At 46.4% G+C, this 15,279-nt stretch overlaps 2 protein-coding genes across 3 annotated transcripts; one reads left to right on the forward strand and one right to left on the reverse strand.

Moving 5' to 3' along the window:
- Nucleotides 1–2,028: 2,028 nt before the first annotated feature.
- Nucleotides 2,029–6,258, forward strand: LOC125520071 (disease resistance protein RGA4-like). 2 transcript variants are annotated; one of them, XM_048684868.2, is made up of 3 exons: nt 2,030–3,018; nt 3,618–5,744; nt 5,837–6,258. In XM_048684868.2, the coding sequence occupies exons 1-3, from the start codon at nt 2,243–2,245 to the stop codon at nt 5,844–5,846; spliced, it is 2,913 nt and encodes a 970-aa protein (XP_048540825.2). In that variant the 5' UTR covers nt 2,030–2,242; the 3' UTR covers nt 5,847–6,258. The 2 variants fall into 2 exon arrangements, with proteins under 2 accessions (XP_048540826.2, XP_048540825.2); XM_048684869.2 differs by lacking the exon at nt 5,837–6,258 and having other exon boundaries at nt 2,029–3,018; nt 3,618–5,748.
- A 988-nt stretch (nt 6,259–7,246) lies between these two features.
- Nucleotides 7,247–11,772, reverse strand: LOC125524171 (NAC domain-containing protein 21/22). Its single transcript, XM_048689244.2, has 3 exons — nt 11,260–11,772; nt 9,323–9,594; nt 7,247–8,216 (listed from the first exon to the last, which is right to left on the reverse strand). Exons 1-3 carry the CDS (start codon nt 11,462–11,464, stop codon nt 7,767–7,769), a joined length of 927 nt encoding a protein of 308 aa, XP_048545201.1. The 5' UTR covers nt 11,465–11,772; the 3' UTR covers nt 7,247–7,766.
- Between the last annotated feature and the right edge of the window lie 3,507 nt (nt 11,773–15,279).

The following is a 15,279-nucleotide window of genomic DNA, read 5'->3' on the forward strand; positions in this document are numbered from 1 at the left end:
TGGTATTGAAGATCCGAGAGAGAGAAAGAGAGAGAGAGAGAGAGAGAGAGAGAGAGAGAGAGAGAGAGAGACCTAGCTACTGCTATTGACCCTAAGGTCCTAAGGGAACTACTCACACATGGTCATGGAGGTAACAAGGTTGATGAAGAAGCCTCCGGCAATGGATTCCCCCTCTTAGAAAGTACCGAAACATGCCTCCAGATTGGATCTCCTTGGAAAAGAAGCTTCCGATGATAGAAAAATTCGGATAAAATGGTTCCAAGGGTTTCGGTATTTATAGGAATTATAGGCAATGGAATGGACATATGGCGGTAACTGTGGGGCCATGTGCTTTGGGCGCGCCACCATGCCACATGGAGGCCTTCTTAGCCCCCTTGCTTCCCTTCAGTGCTTTATGGAACCTTCATTGCCTAAAAAAAATTGTATTAAATCTTCAGGTTTATTTTACCTCCGTAGATATTGATTTTCTGAAAAGTCAAAACATGCAGAAAACACAACTGACACTATGCACTAACTTAATAGATTAGTACCAAAAATATTATAAAATGTTATAAAAGTATACAAAAGTGATCTTATAATAACATGAAACAATCAAAGTATAAGCATCCCCAAGCTTAGTCCCTATCCGTCCTCGAGTAGGTAGATGATAAAACAATGTAATCTTGATCAACTGATGTAATGTGTTTATGAACTCGGGATAAAAGTGATTCAAGGCAATAATCTTTAATGGATGGCAAGCAAGTAGCATCAAAATGTGTAAACAAAATTACTCTTGCTTTTCATGGTTCAATGTGTCCATGTAATACCAATACTCATATTATCATATTCATAGTTCCAATCACTCAAGGTTTTATCATATTCGAACATTTTATCATAACACAACCCAGAGCTTCAGTCAAATAATCAAACCCAGATATTAGTATGAGGAGTATGGATTGTCATGCAAAGGATGCACTAGAGATATAAGTGTATGGAAGCTCTCCATATGAACTAAGTGGGTCCGCATCCAACTTGCTTGCTCACATCCCCGAGCATTTGAGGAAGTTCATCATCGGGATATGCAAGTCATGTTCTATGATGTATAAGATCCCACTAGTATGAAAATGAAACATTTGAAAACTCCCTTTACCTTTTTTTGCCAGAGATGATAATACTGATCATGCTTTTCAATACTATTCAGTGTTACTTTATATGCCATCATAGAGATGATACAGTACCTTTATTTGCATTTGGATGTAACACTAATAGCCGAGGCTGACTTTTCAACCGCCTTCACATTCTATCTAATAAATAAAGAAAGGAAATTTTTGTTTTTTCACTCTAGTTTTTGTTATTTTTTTCTTATGTCACTCTATATTTTAACATTTCACTTTTGCCACACTTAGTTTTCGACAATTATTACACTTGCCACTCCATGGCATAATTTTCTTTTCAGAATAGCAATTGTGGTACATTGTCAAAAGCTGAGTGGCAAAAGCGAAGTAAAACTATTTTGCTTTTGCCATAGAATGACAATTATGATAATTGTAAAAGCTAAGAGGGGCAAAAGTGACAATATCTAGAGTGGCATAAGGAAAACAGTTTGTCTAATTCACATCTAGATGTTTTTTAAGGATTTCACATCTAAACTTCCACAAATATATAATGCGGCAACAAGAAACAAAAAAAAACTAGGATAAAAAAGAGACCACAAACAGAGAACTGGGGAATGGGAGTTGAGGGGTAAGGAGATTAAAAATCCATTGTTTAATTAGAGGGAATGGGAGTTTAAGTGGGAAGTGGACTGGGAGTTGAGGAAGTCAATTCCCACCGATTTCTTCTCAGGTGATACCCTGTTAATTCGTGAGCAGGGTTCTATCCCACGTCAATTCTCATCATATGCCAAACAAAGGGAATGGAAGTAAAAATCTACTTCCCATATCTAATCCCTTCATAAATATCCTTATGCAAACTCTCATTCCCTTGCCCAAGTGTTTACCAAACAGGCTAGAAAATTGGCAAAAACTAGAGTGGGGCAAAAAAAAAAATAATTTCCCTGATAACAACACGTAGGATCGGCCGGCCAGCCACGGCGAGGAAGAGGAAGAAGCAGCCACTTGCCCGCTCCTGCACTGCACAGCTCGCCGTCGTACTGCTGTGCTGTTGGTCGCGGCAGCGGAAGAGGCACATACAGGCAAGGCCCAATCCCGGCCGCTGCTTCGGTCGCCGTCGTGGGAGTGGGAGGGAGGGAGGGAGGGAGGGGATGGAGGCTGCGGTGGCGAGCGCTCTGACCAAGGAGGTGGTGCTGAAGCTCGTGGCGCTGCTGAGCGAGAAGCACAAGCTGTCGAGGGGCCTCAAGGACGACATCCGCTTCATCCGGACCGAGCTCGACATGATCTCCAGCGCCAGGGACAGCCACATGGCGGCAGGGCGGGATCCGGCGAGCAGCTCCTCGCGCATATCCATGGAGGAGATGCGTGATCTGGCGCACGACATCGAGGATTGCATAGACCGGTTCCTGCCCTGCCCCTGCGTGGCCTGCCAGGGTCAGGGCGAGGCCGCGTCCGTCCTCCGCCGCGTCAAGAAGGCGGCCACCAGCGCCAGATCCCGGTTCGCGGCCGAGATCCACAAGCTCCGGAGCAGGCTCAAGGACGCCCACGACCGAAGGGTCAACTACCAAGCAGTCAACGGATCCTCCGCCGGAGCTTCTCCGGCGGCCGCGGACACGGGGGCGGAGACCGACCCCGTGGGCATCGACGAGCCAAAGCAGGAGCTTGTCGACATCTTGTTGCAGCAGACCGGGCCGGGGAAGCCCGGTGTGATATCCATAGTCGGGTTCGGCGGCTCCGGGAAGACCACGCTCGCAAGGGCAGTGTATGAGTGCCCCGGAGTCGTCCGGAGATTCCCCTGCCGCGCCTGGGCTGTGGCCTCGGAGCACAGGGATGCCGAGGGGCTCCTGACCACGATACTCCGGCAACTCCGCACCACCGATGCGCCGCTGCCCCAAATTTCCATGGATGGTTTTCTGCGGACTACAGAGTGAGGATCTCCTGCACTGAACTCCACCCTGTCTGCATTCACTATTTTCTTTTGCACACGCCGCAAATTCACCACTCTCTGTTAAAAGTTAGTACAGCTTATTAATATGAACATGGACAGTTTGTGTGGGTACCTGCCATCCTCATTTTTTATTTTTATTTTGAGTAGGACCTGCCATCCTCATTAAAAAGAAAGAGATGTATTACTGAATTGTTGTGAAAACAGAAGTAGTAACTGTACTTAGCCATCTGTTGTTTTTTGAAATGTACTTAGCTGTATTGCAAGTTTAGTTGGTCATTCAAACCGATTACCCACATCAATACATCTTAGGCATTTACTTGTTGTGCATGCTCATTTTAACTAATTGATTACTAGTACAATCCAAGAGCCGGCTATCCTAAACAAAAACAGTGTCATATCCCTCTGTTTCCAAAAGCAAAACTTAAACCCTTGCCATAGATTCGTTCCTGTTATGCACATATGAACAATCGATTCTGTGTACATTTTAGTGCTAATGTAGGTTTGGTCTGCATATAATGAACCGGTGAATTGGCAACCAATTGCTTACCAACTTATTCACTTGTCAATCTGTCTGCCAGGTGCTTAATTGTAATCGATGACATCAACAAGCAGAACTGGGATGTCATCAAATCCATCTTACCCAGGGAAGCAAAAAGCAGAATTATAGTTACCACGGCTCTCCAGTCAGTAGCTAATGCTTGCAGCTCAGGTGACGGTTATGTTTACAAGATGAGCATTCTTAACGCGGAGCACTCCAAGGTTTTGCTAATGAAGAAGGTTTTCTTCCAAGGATGTTCACCTGAACTGGAGCGGGGTTCAACAGCAATTGTGGAGAAGTGTGACGGCCTTCCACTTGCTCTTGTGTGTATGGCCAAGTTTTTGCTAGGCGAGAATGAGCTCACGGGAAGCCACTGTGCGCGAGTTTGCCACAACCTCGGGCATCATATGGAGAAGGAGGCAGACTTCACAAAACTGCAACAGGTTCTTGTAAATAACTACAGCAGCCTGTCTGGTTATCCTCTGAGGACCTCCTTGCTATACACGAGTGTGTTCCCAAATGGTCGCCCAATCAGGAGGAATACTTTAATCAGGCGATGGCTAGCTGAAGGGTATGTCCAGTGTCAATATAAACGCAGTGATCTGGAGGTAGCAGATGAAAACTTCCGGGAACTTATTGACCGGAATATCATCCGGCCGATCGATGCTAGCAACAATGCAAAAGTGAAGACGTGCAGAACTCATGGAATCATGCACGAGTTCATGCTGCACAAGTCAATGTCTGATAACTTCATCACATCTCTTCATGATCAAAACCGAAGTAATTTCCGTCACCTGTTCATCCAAAACCATGCAAGTGGCAGCACCTTGAGCTCGAACCAGCGTACAAGTCCAGCAAGCGATGATGCAGCTGGCAGTGAGAAATTCCGCGCCCGGTCTCTGACCATCTCTGGGGATGCGGGAGAAGCTGCTTCTGAGTTTTGCAGGTGCGAGCTGCTGCGAGTGTTGGATCTGGGAGAATGCAATGATTTGGAGGACAGTCATCTCAAGGACATACATAAGCTGTGGCATCTAAAATATCTGAGCCTTGGGGGCACTATCAGCAACCTTCCGAAGAAAATTGACAAGCTACACTGTTTAGAGACCCTGGATCTGAGGAAGACAAAGATAGAGGTATTGCCAGTGGAAGTCATTGGGTTGCCTCACCTAGCTTACCTGTTTGGAAAGTTTAAGTTTGGGAAAAAGGACTTGAGAAAGAGCGAAATAGCGGAGTTCTCGCAAAGAAAAAGTAAGTTGAAGTCTCTTGCAGGATTTTATGCAGATGGAAACCCTGGGTTTCTACAACTGATGGCTCATATGAAAGAACTGAAAAAGGTTAAGATATGGTGTGAATCCACTGGCGCAGACAACAAAGGCTTGCCTGACATTTCAAAGGCAGTTCAGAAGTTTGCTCAGGATGGCATGGACACAACCGGCGTTCGTTCTCTGTCACTCAATCTTGGGAATACCATGGGTGACTTCCTGGGTTCTATTCAAGAATATTGTTATCTTAGCTCGCTGAAACTGCACGGCCAGCTTAGTGTATTGCCTCAGTTTGTTACATCCTTATGTGGCCTCACAGAGTTGTGCCTTTCATCGACCAATCTGATGGGGCATGATCTATCGAACCTGCGCAAGCTGCGCTACTTGCTTTACCTCAAGCTGGTTGAGGCTGACCTTGGGAGCTTCACCATAGACAATGGGGACTTCCCAAGCCTGCGACGCCTATGCCTTGTGGTGAAAATGCCCATCCTCCCTGCAGTCAAAGAGGGAGCACTGCCGTACCTTGTCTCACTCCAGCTGCTCTGTAAAGACCTCTTTGATCTTTCAGGCATGAGGATCGAGTTCCATGATTGTCTTGAGGAAGTTGCCCTCGATTCTATGGTCAGTGCCAGAACAGCAGAAATGTGGGAAGCCGCAGCGAAGAAGCATCCAAAGAGACCAAAAGTTGTGTTTCTCAAAAGGATTGATCCGAGCGAACCCGAATCTGCTGTGAAATACGTCACGGCGGATGGGCCGACACGTGAGAAATGCATAGTCGATTCGCCTCAGTCAGGTTCTGTGAGCAAACACGGTCCGTATCTGAAGAAGACGGTTGTTTCAGAACCCCCTCGAGCTGCATCCGAGCTGTCCAGTGCTGCGAACGGTGCGATGCCTCCTTCTGCAAGGTGACGACCATTCCGTTTTTGTTTTGTCTGCAGATTGTATTGTTGTATTTGGGGACTCCATTGGTGAAATAGGTGATTTGATGATTGCGCAGCATATGTTGAAGAATGAAGACGACGCCATTGTTGCGATGCTCCCAAAGGTGCAGGAGGACCTGTTGGCGTCGTTGTGCGCTGCAGCAGGACCTGCGGGCAACAACTTGAGCATGGAGTACCATGCATGGGGATGCAGCGTTTCTTGTGTTTTCTCGGGCAGAAGTGTTGCTGGGGTTCACCATGCAATGCAGGCCGCCAGACCATGGTAGTTTCAAAAACCAGACTCGACCGGCGGTCCAACCGGAAGAATCGTGAACCGATGCCTTGGTCTTTTATAGAAACCAAAGAAATAAAATGGTGCGTAAACTTGGGATCGAACCCTTGACCTTGCATGGATTTTGTTCCCCTTGCATCTGTTATCTGGACCATGTTCTGCACGTGTATTGTTGTCCACATAATAGCAGGTTGCATTTCCGCGTTTTGGGATTTTGGTCTGGGTTGAAGCGGTTCGGTTGCCAATGCATTTCCGTATTTTGGGATTTTGGTCTGGGTTGAAGCGGTTCACGCGGTTGCGAACATTCGGTGATGTGGTATTGTGGTTACGTTGCACCCAAATGTGGTGAGCTTATTCGCTATCACCCTTATGACTGCTGCCATTTCATGTCATGTACGATCACATGTTAACACTTAACAGCAATATTGCAGTGACGACTAATTGGACGAAGATCCACCCACTTAACCCGATATAATCTCTGCTAGTGCCTACTTTACGATTGCTCTTCTCGTTGATCTTTAACATGGAGTAATCATCTTTCGTCTCCTCCTTAGTCTTAAACCTTCTACTCCCTCTGTTCCTAAATATTCGTCTTTCTAGAGATTTCAAGAAGTGACTACGTACGGAGCAAAATGAGTGAATTAACACTCTAAAATGTCTATATATATCCGTATATGGTAGTCCATTTGAAATCTCTAAAAAGACAAATATTTAGGAACGGAGGGAGTATACAGCAGCTGTTCTTGTAACCGTTCACTTGTTCATGACATGTTTGTCATGAATCACAGACTTGAGTGAAAAGCCCATCCTCTTGTATTCTTTTCTTCCTCCTATCTTATACCCCTTCGAACAGAATAATAACATGAGGCTGCGCTCATGACAGCCATGTCTATTATGAGGCTAGAGCTCGTTCTGGAGCTTGGAGGCTGGCGAGGGGTGGCCTGCTCCGCCACCGGTGACCTGGAGTGGCTGTCCCTGCTTTCCTCTATGGTAGATCCGCCACTGCTTCGGTTGCAATTGTACCATCGACTTTTGACTGTCAGTCCCATCTAGCTATTTCGCAAAATCAGTGCGCGTACACACAGCAGTACGCCCAGGAGATCGAAGACTACCAGTGGACCGCAGATCTACAGTACCATACACATGAGTGTACATGTAGCGGTATTGATGAATAAAATCATGACGACAACACAGGGAAAACAACCGGCGGATAGCCTTGTTGTGCTCTCACAAAATCAGGATTCACCAAGTTTTTACAATATGCCTGGAGGTGGTCTAGTCCAGATGCCTTTTTGATTCAATTCGATGTTCTCTTTTTTTGCCATTGATCACATCAATATACTACTGTCTTGCGATTTTACGGGCCATTGCGCCGGAGATCCTGAAACTTTGTGCATGAGCAACGTCTCCAGTTGCAGAATGGTTATCTGGTGGGTGATCTGGGACATGGTCACACCAAGGAGACACACTCCACGTCATTGCATGTGCAAGCAGCGGCAGGAGTCGCCGCCTCCTCATTTTCATGACCAGATGCCGAGATAATTGCCCTCCCAGGCGCCATCAGTTCTGAGGGATAATATTTGTTGTGTTTGGCTGAAATGCCCAGTCATGCAGGAGACAGCTTGCAAGAAAATGTAGATCTTTTTTTTTTTGCGGGTGGAGAAAATGTAGATCTTTGATTGGTAGCACTAGCAATAATACCCCTAGCTAGAAAATCAACTGAGTGAGTTCCACATCTGTGAAAAGCCACTCTCAGCTAAGTACTCGAACCCATCTTGAGCAAACACACCGCCCTGGGCAGGCGCCTCCCTCTTCACGTTGCCTTGCTCAAACCTGGTGAGCTGGCTCAGCGCGTCCTTGATCGCCTTCCCCATGTGCTGCTGCTCCTGATCGGCAGCCATGGGCGCCATCGCCATCACCGGGATGTTCATCGAGGCCGACGACGACGGGTGAGAGGAGGGGCCATTGGAGAAGCAGGGCACTTGCTCATAACCCTCTAGGTTTTGCACCGTCGACATTCCAGGATGGTCAAAGGCAATGTAGTTGTCAATGAGAGGAGGCAGTGAGGTTGCGGCTGCACTGTCAATGTTGTAGTTGCTCCCTGTGGATGGTTTGGCAATGGTTGTCCTGGTCTTGTAAAAAACCCTACACAAGACCCAGTCCTCCTGTTTAACAAGAAAATATTACACATGAAAATCGTTAGACTGGAAGATGAATGAGTGCATTTGGTATATATATCATATGCATGCATCTGAAGTGATCATGAGATCAAGATTTTGGCAGCAGAATATTTTTGCAAAGGTTGAGTATGAGTTAAAACGATTTATAATTTGTTTTGTAGGAAAATACTGAAATTACTTAGCCATTTTTATCTTGTTCTGGCGAAAACTGTATGTTAGTGACATGGATGCGTTGACAGAAATGATTAAAAATTGGTGTGAGTCGATAATTTGCACATACATCTATATAGTATATATATATATTGGGGTGTACATCTAAAAGAGACCAGATCATCCTCATATCTATGTAAGTAGCTGGCATGAGAGTGACCCACATATGAAGAAAGGATCAAGTACAGAACATCAACAGGCAGAACCCGGCCCAACTAATTAGCAACAATCATTAACACAATGAACATATGTTCTGGCTGCCACACGAATTTTCTAAGCAAATTCAGCTAACTATCTGTTCTGGTGTCTTAACACAAACCACACCAGCTTTTAGACATCTTGCAGTATTATTTTCATGACACTTAATTATCGCAAATTAAGGGAGTTGATTAAAAAATATGTCAACTTGGTGACCTACCTGTATTTTTGGCGCTTCAATTCTACTCTCTAGCTAGCTAGCTAGCTAGATCTTGAATTGAGAGGCCATATGCATGTATAGTGAGCTGGCTGGTCGTACTACATTATCCATTGCACATGTATTATAGGATGAGTTGGCATTCTGGCCAGTTGCCTCCACATGCGAATGTCACGTGAACCAAAGGTTTTTGTTTCTTTAGTCCATACTTCTCATAAAATATACCAATGTGAAATCAAATCTGTCAAGTTTCATTCTCAATGCCTTCCTTTAAAAAAAGTGCCACGAACACATAGTTTTCTTGCTTGTGTGTACATAATTTTCTGGTGGAATTCCTTGCACTACTCTCTATCCATATGATGCATTATACTATAAGCATCAAATAAGGAACAGATGGGGAAAAGAGTGGAGTATCAAAGTAGTAAGATTAAATTTGCTCGAGATGTATAATTATAATGATGCTTACCTTGAGTGGCAACTTCATCAGATCGCCTTGCCCTTCCTTGCGGAATTCGTGCATGACCCATTCAGTCTTCTTCCCTTTAGGGGCTCTACCTTCATAAAACACCAGGGTTTTTCTCATGCCAACTAGCAACCCTTTCCGGCTTATCGCACGGTCTTTCCCTGTGGCCTTCCAGTAGCCTGATTCAGTTGCTCTATTTGTTCGCTGGCCTGTAGCGTACTTCCTGTCCCTTAAGCTGTAGAAGTACCACTCCTTGCCGCCAATGCATGCGATTTCTGAATACAATCAGGGAGCAAATTAACAAACAATTTTGTAGAAATTAGATGAACTATGAACGAAGTAATAATCTTTTTGGAACCTGCTCAAGATGTGCATCCACTAATCTAATGATGTCTGACTACACTTTTCCATTTTTAAGAGAAAGTCCTACTAACGTTAGAGCCACATTTAAGTAAGGCAGAGAAAAATAACCATTAATAGGTAATTGCATAACAGGGAGAATAATAGATATTTTTAGAACCAGAAGAAAGGAGATCTATTGATTGCGGGAGGCATCTTTCCTATTCTTGTGAGATATATCAATTATACATATCCTATCCTTGCTATATATATGTTCTTTCCATATGGCTTTGTGCATGGTGTGTTTTCTACTAGTAGGCAAAGTGGAAGGCCTCCTTTTTGTGTTAAGTTTGTCCCTATCCGTGGGCTGTGAATTCCCTTTTAGGATCAGGCAAATTGGGGGAATATTAGATGGCATGGGATGAACAGGGACAGATGCGGAGAAGGCCAGCAAGGGGCCAAACAAACTCATGGCTGTGAGAATATCCTTCTGTTATGGGGACGGGAAGGCGACAAAAGATGGAGGTAGACAAGGTGTGTGAATTTTGTTCTCATTGTAGAATAATTCCCAGAAACTATATGTATTCATCCCTTGATCAAGTCTCGCATGTATGGAATAAGAGGAAAAAATTACTGTGCAAGAATTTGATCTCTCTTCCTCTCTCTACAGTCTACAGTAGTAGTAGTTACTTTGGAGGTCATCTCACTCTGAATATTATCTTGCCTTTGGATCAAGTTTTTTCGAATGGTAATTACACAAACGGTAATTAGGACCATATAAAGAGGGAGAAAAGCATGGGCACATCAAAAGGATAGGCCAAAAAAGTGAGTAAAGAAAAGAAGAGGAAAGGTGGAAAGGTGGTTTCTAGCGGTATGGGAAGCATGCATGCATAGTTGCAAGTTGCAACTTGATGAGATCGAGATTGTCGTGGTCACTTCAGTTATACAACTCCAGCCACTAGCAGCATGCACACAGCCACCTTAGTTTTGGATGCAACTGAAGGAAACTACACATGCATGAGCGGAAGGGAACAAAGAGAATTGTTCATGGAATTAATGAAGATAGCTAATTGAGCTGCACATAAATACATAGTTGGTCCCAAGATCTTAATTCAAGTTGAAACCAACAGAGCAATACATTTTGATGCATGATTGAGAACCTTGGGACAATCATGCATGCTTACACACACGGACAAATAATTTATTTCTGGGATTTCTTTATTAAAAATGAACAAGGAATTTAATTAGTACAGTGGAGGAAAGAAGACTTGTCTGTTTAGAAACGACCAAATCGTTGTTAGTTCCGTCAAAAGATATACACCGCAGAGATATCATACATGGGATGCGATATATTTTTAAGGGGATTTGGGACGTCATCGATTTCAAATTGAAAGGATAATTACGAATCAGCAGCAGCCAAACGGGAGAAGAAATTAAATCAACAGATAAATCATCCCCGGGACCGAAGTACTCATGCATATGTATGTATGATCCGGAAGACGACGAAGCTAGAACTGATCACACAAGCATATAGACACGCACGCATGCTGGTGTAATTAAGCTACTTGGATATGTATAGGAGTATCTGGATTAGGTCTTACCGGGGAGGTCCCAGGGCTCGATCTTGTTGAGGTCGACGTCGACCATGGCGGGGCAGCCGTAGATGCTCGCCACCGCGGCCGCCGCCCCTCCGGCGCCACCGCCGCCGAGCTTCCTGGACAGGTAGTCGAGCACGAGCTCGTCGTCCCGCGGGTGGAACCTGAACCCCGGCGGCAGCCTCGCCTCCACCATGCTCAGCGAACTCATCGCCGCCACCACGCACGCAGCTCGCCTTGGATCCCCTCGGATCCCCTCGGATCAAGCGATCAACGAGAGGTACAGAGGACCGACGGCTGCTTCTGCTGCCGATCTCGGCAGTGGGACCAACACAACACAAGAAGCAGCAGCTGGCTCCTGATCGGTATGATTGTACCGTCTACCGAGAGGGATATCGAGGAGGGGCGCGAGGAAGACGAGGGGTATTAATAGGCGCCCGCGCACGGCATGGTCAGGTCAACTGGTTTTTGCGCCGATGCTTTCACAGAGATGGAGAGGGGAGGAGGGGCCGGGAAGGCTACGGCTCTACTACTAGTAGCTGAACTGGTACTACGTATAGCTAGGCAGATGGGATGGGAGTACGTACTCGCCCAGCTGGAGAGACTTTTCTTTTCCTCTCGGTTAGCGTGCCGGGCGCCAGGTGGCGAGGTCCGATTCGCTGGGCCGGTCCCGGCCGGTGGGCGCGCGGGCAGGACGGCTGCGGCCGGGCTGGTGGCGGTGTCACGCTCGCCGGACGTCGCCGGCGGTGACGTGGGCGGGCAGATGCAGTCATGCAGACGAGATGAGGGATGCGGGGCATTTAATTCGAAGCGCGGGCTGGCCTAATCATCATCTAGCGGGCACATATCTTCCGGCTTTGCGGCGTCGCCTAATTCCGGTTTGCGGCTCGGGTGATCGGGAGATAGATCTCCGGGCATGGCGAGTTGGTATGCTGGTATGGGCTGTCGTGCACCCATGGATGGAACTGGAAGGGTGCGTATGTGCGTGCGTGCGTGTTCACATGTGCACACAGAAAGACAGACAGAGAGGGATGTAGGGGTTTGGTTTATGGCATCTCTGATGGTCTGTGTAGTTCGTACAGAATTATTCTTGTCAAGAACTAACAACCTATCGAAATGGATATTCAATTCAGTGCCCAAGCTCATTTGCATTCAGTAAACAGTAAAAAAAAGCATAGTAGACAAATTTTTAAAAAAGACTGAATTTGCTTTTATGCAAGATGTTTCGGTGCGCCAGGTGTGTACAAATTTTTGTGCCTAAATGACATTCAAGGAGCTCGTGAAAAAGAAGACAAAATGAGCTACGAACGGTGTTGTTTTCAAAAAGTTTTTCATAGGCCCTGAATTTGTCTTTTTTGTTGAGAGCTACTGAAATGTTCAAACTCCACGAAATTTGGTACAGACTTCACGCACATGAGCATCTTGTATCACAAAAAAGATCAGAAGTTTTGATTTTTTTTGTTCACTATTTTTAATGATTCTACTATTCACATGCGGGTGCGAATGCACTCGAGAGCCAAATATCGAGATGGTTAGTTTCCTTGTGGATGAACCAACCCATCAGGTTTCAAGTACTACTATGCGATCATCTGCATTTGTATTGTGTTGAAAAAACTACAACTTATCATGCAAATACTTCAGTAGAGTGTGATTAAATTGTTCAATAAAATTGAGAGAACATCTTTTTAAAAGAAAAAAGGATGATAACATTACTCAACCTCTAATGCACACTGACATATATTATTTATTACTAATAATAATGCCTAGCATCGGAGCCGAACACTAGAGTTAGAGAAAATCTATGGATATCCACTTCGGACCTGGCCACACTGAATCACCTTCAAAAGTTCTATAAACCCTATTATTCTGGATCATATTCCACTGTTGAGCGACATGTGAAGTGACAAGGGGTGCAAGCTCTAAGACTTAGAGGGGATCGTCGCTCCAATTCAAGTAAAATTTGGAGCTATAATCCCTAGAGCTGAACTTTGAAACAACACCATCAACTAAGAAATATCGTGTGGACGTCGACACTATCTGATCTAGCCAGATTAGACATCATGGGTTTTCACATAGAGAGAGTGCAAACCTGATGTCAACCGCCAATGTCGCATCTACCTTCATATTGCTCCGCTCATGCGGAAGTAACCAAAGGAGAATTCGTGAAGAGAAGACGACATCGCATCGTTTACGGTTCACTGCCATATTGATAGTTGCCACGCGTGACACAACAACGTCTAGCATCTCCCACCACCCGGACTCCACATGCCTCTTATTGGTCCTAGACCAAGCCCTAGAGCGATCCACTAAGACGTTGCTCCCCGGCCTACAGAACCGCACTCCACATACCGGCATTGTGCCGCATCCCTAGCATTGCTACATCACTGGTCTAGGCAAGCGCATGCTAAATCCCACCAAGTCCCTGCGTACATCAGCCAAAGCCGGCTTATTGTAGTCGAATATAACCATGGCCACCGCCCCTCAAAAAAAACACTCGGGTACCTCGACCGACCGGAAAACCCCGCCGTCTTCTTCAACGCCAGCGCTTTAGAGGTAGGAGAGGGGCGGAGGCGATCTAGCCCCCCTGAGTTGGTAGACTTCCACCTTATATCATCATTCTAAAAAGATATACACTTGCTCTGATTTTGCATATTAAAGTTTTTGTGTCCAACTCACCTAAAAAAAAGTTCTTGTGCAAGGAGTACGTGTTGGTTTATGTGCAAAGGCGCAATTTCGATTCCCTCGTTCTGCTGTGCGCCACCCAAACCTACGTACGTACGTGCCCACAGCCATTTTCGCTACATAAAGCTATACTTGGAATATAGCAATATCTTTTGTCCGGATGAAGCTGGAAGGGAACGTGAGCTGGAGATATAAAGCATGCATGCAAACAAAGTGGAGTGGCGATTACCGAACTGGTAAAGCGGTCAGATACTTCTGCCTAAACAGTTCAGTTTCCAAGCTAGATAGCTCGATCAAGCCGTTGCATTGCACACCGTGTGCACGCGTTTTTTTAGTTTCAGTTCGACGAAAAGCAACTTTACAAAAAAGATTCCGCGTTCCACAGCAATCCATCTCGGTCCCGTCTCGCATCTAGTCTCTTCACGAATCATAAAGCAGATGGTCTATGATTGCTTGGCCAAAGAACAAATTAGCTGATGATGCTTACTTGGCCTGACAACAATATATAGTAGTAGTACTAAACTCTGGTGGCGGGTCAAATTAGAGCATCTACAGCCGGACCTTTTAAACCCGTCTCATACGTTCGGGCGGGTCACCCAGTCACTGCCCGGTCACGATTTTTTGACCTAGACGGGTCCCTCAAATGGCCCGCAAATGTCTGAGCTGACTGGCACCCCCATATCCAGCCCAAATATGGGACGCCCGGGCACGTCCGCCACGTCAAACCCGGCCCACGTTGGCCCGCCTGACCCTACATAAAATCTTCCTCATCCGTTCGCCGTACCAAACCCCAGCCACTTCACTCCCCTCCCCTTCACTCTCCTCCACCACCCAATATTGTCTCCGACTCCTTCCGGTCGTCTCTGGCATGGCGGGCAGCGGATCCGAGTCCTTCACCTACAGATCCATCGACCCCGAGCTCATCCCATGCGGCCTTGAGGAGGAGATGGTCGTCCGGCTTGCGCTCCGCCGAGCCCGGGAGGAGGCCCGTGGACGGTTGCGCTCTGACTCCATTCGTCGGAAATCCATTGCGTCCGCCCAAATGACGCATGGATCCGGCACTAGGCTGGCCGTAGATGCCTCGCCAAAGACCGTGGGGTCCGTCTAGCGCCCGAATGCGCTGGCGGACGTGCAACCCCTTCGGGGACGCGCCGATATTTAGGACGCATCATCGTCCCACGAGGCCATGGCACGGCCTGTAAGACACCGGGCGTGGGAGGCGACGACATCCCTCGCGGCGGTGGACGTCGGCGAGGCGGAGTCGCATTCTCTCGCGCCCTGTATGGCCCATCAGTCCGGGCGCCGCAACCGCATCGCGATGGACGTCGGCAGCTCGTCTCCGGA

Source organism: Triticum urartu, chromosome 7A (genome assembly GCF_056163025.1).
Source record: "Triticum urartu cultivar PI428250 chromosome 7A, HENAU_Tu73, whole genome shotgun sequence".
NCBI classification, from domain to species: Eukaryota; Viridiplantae; Streptophyta; class Magnoliopsida; order Poales; family Poaceae; genus Triticum; species Triticum urartu.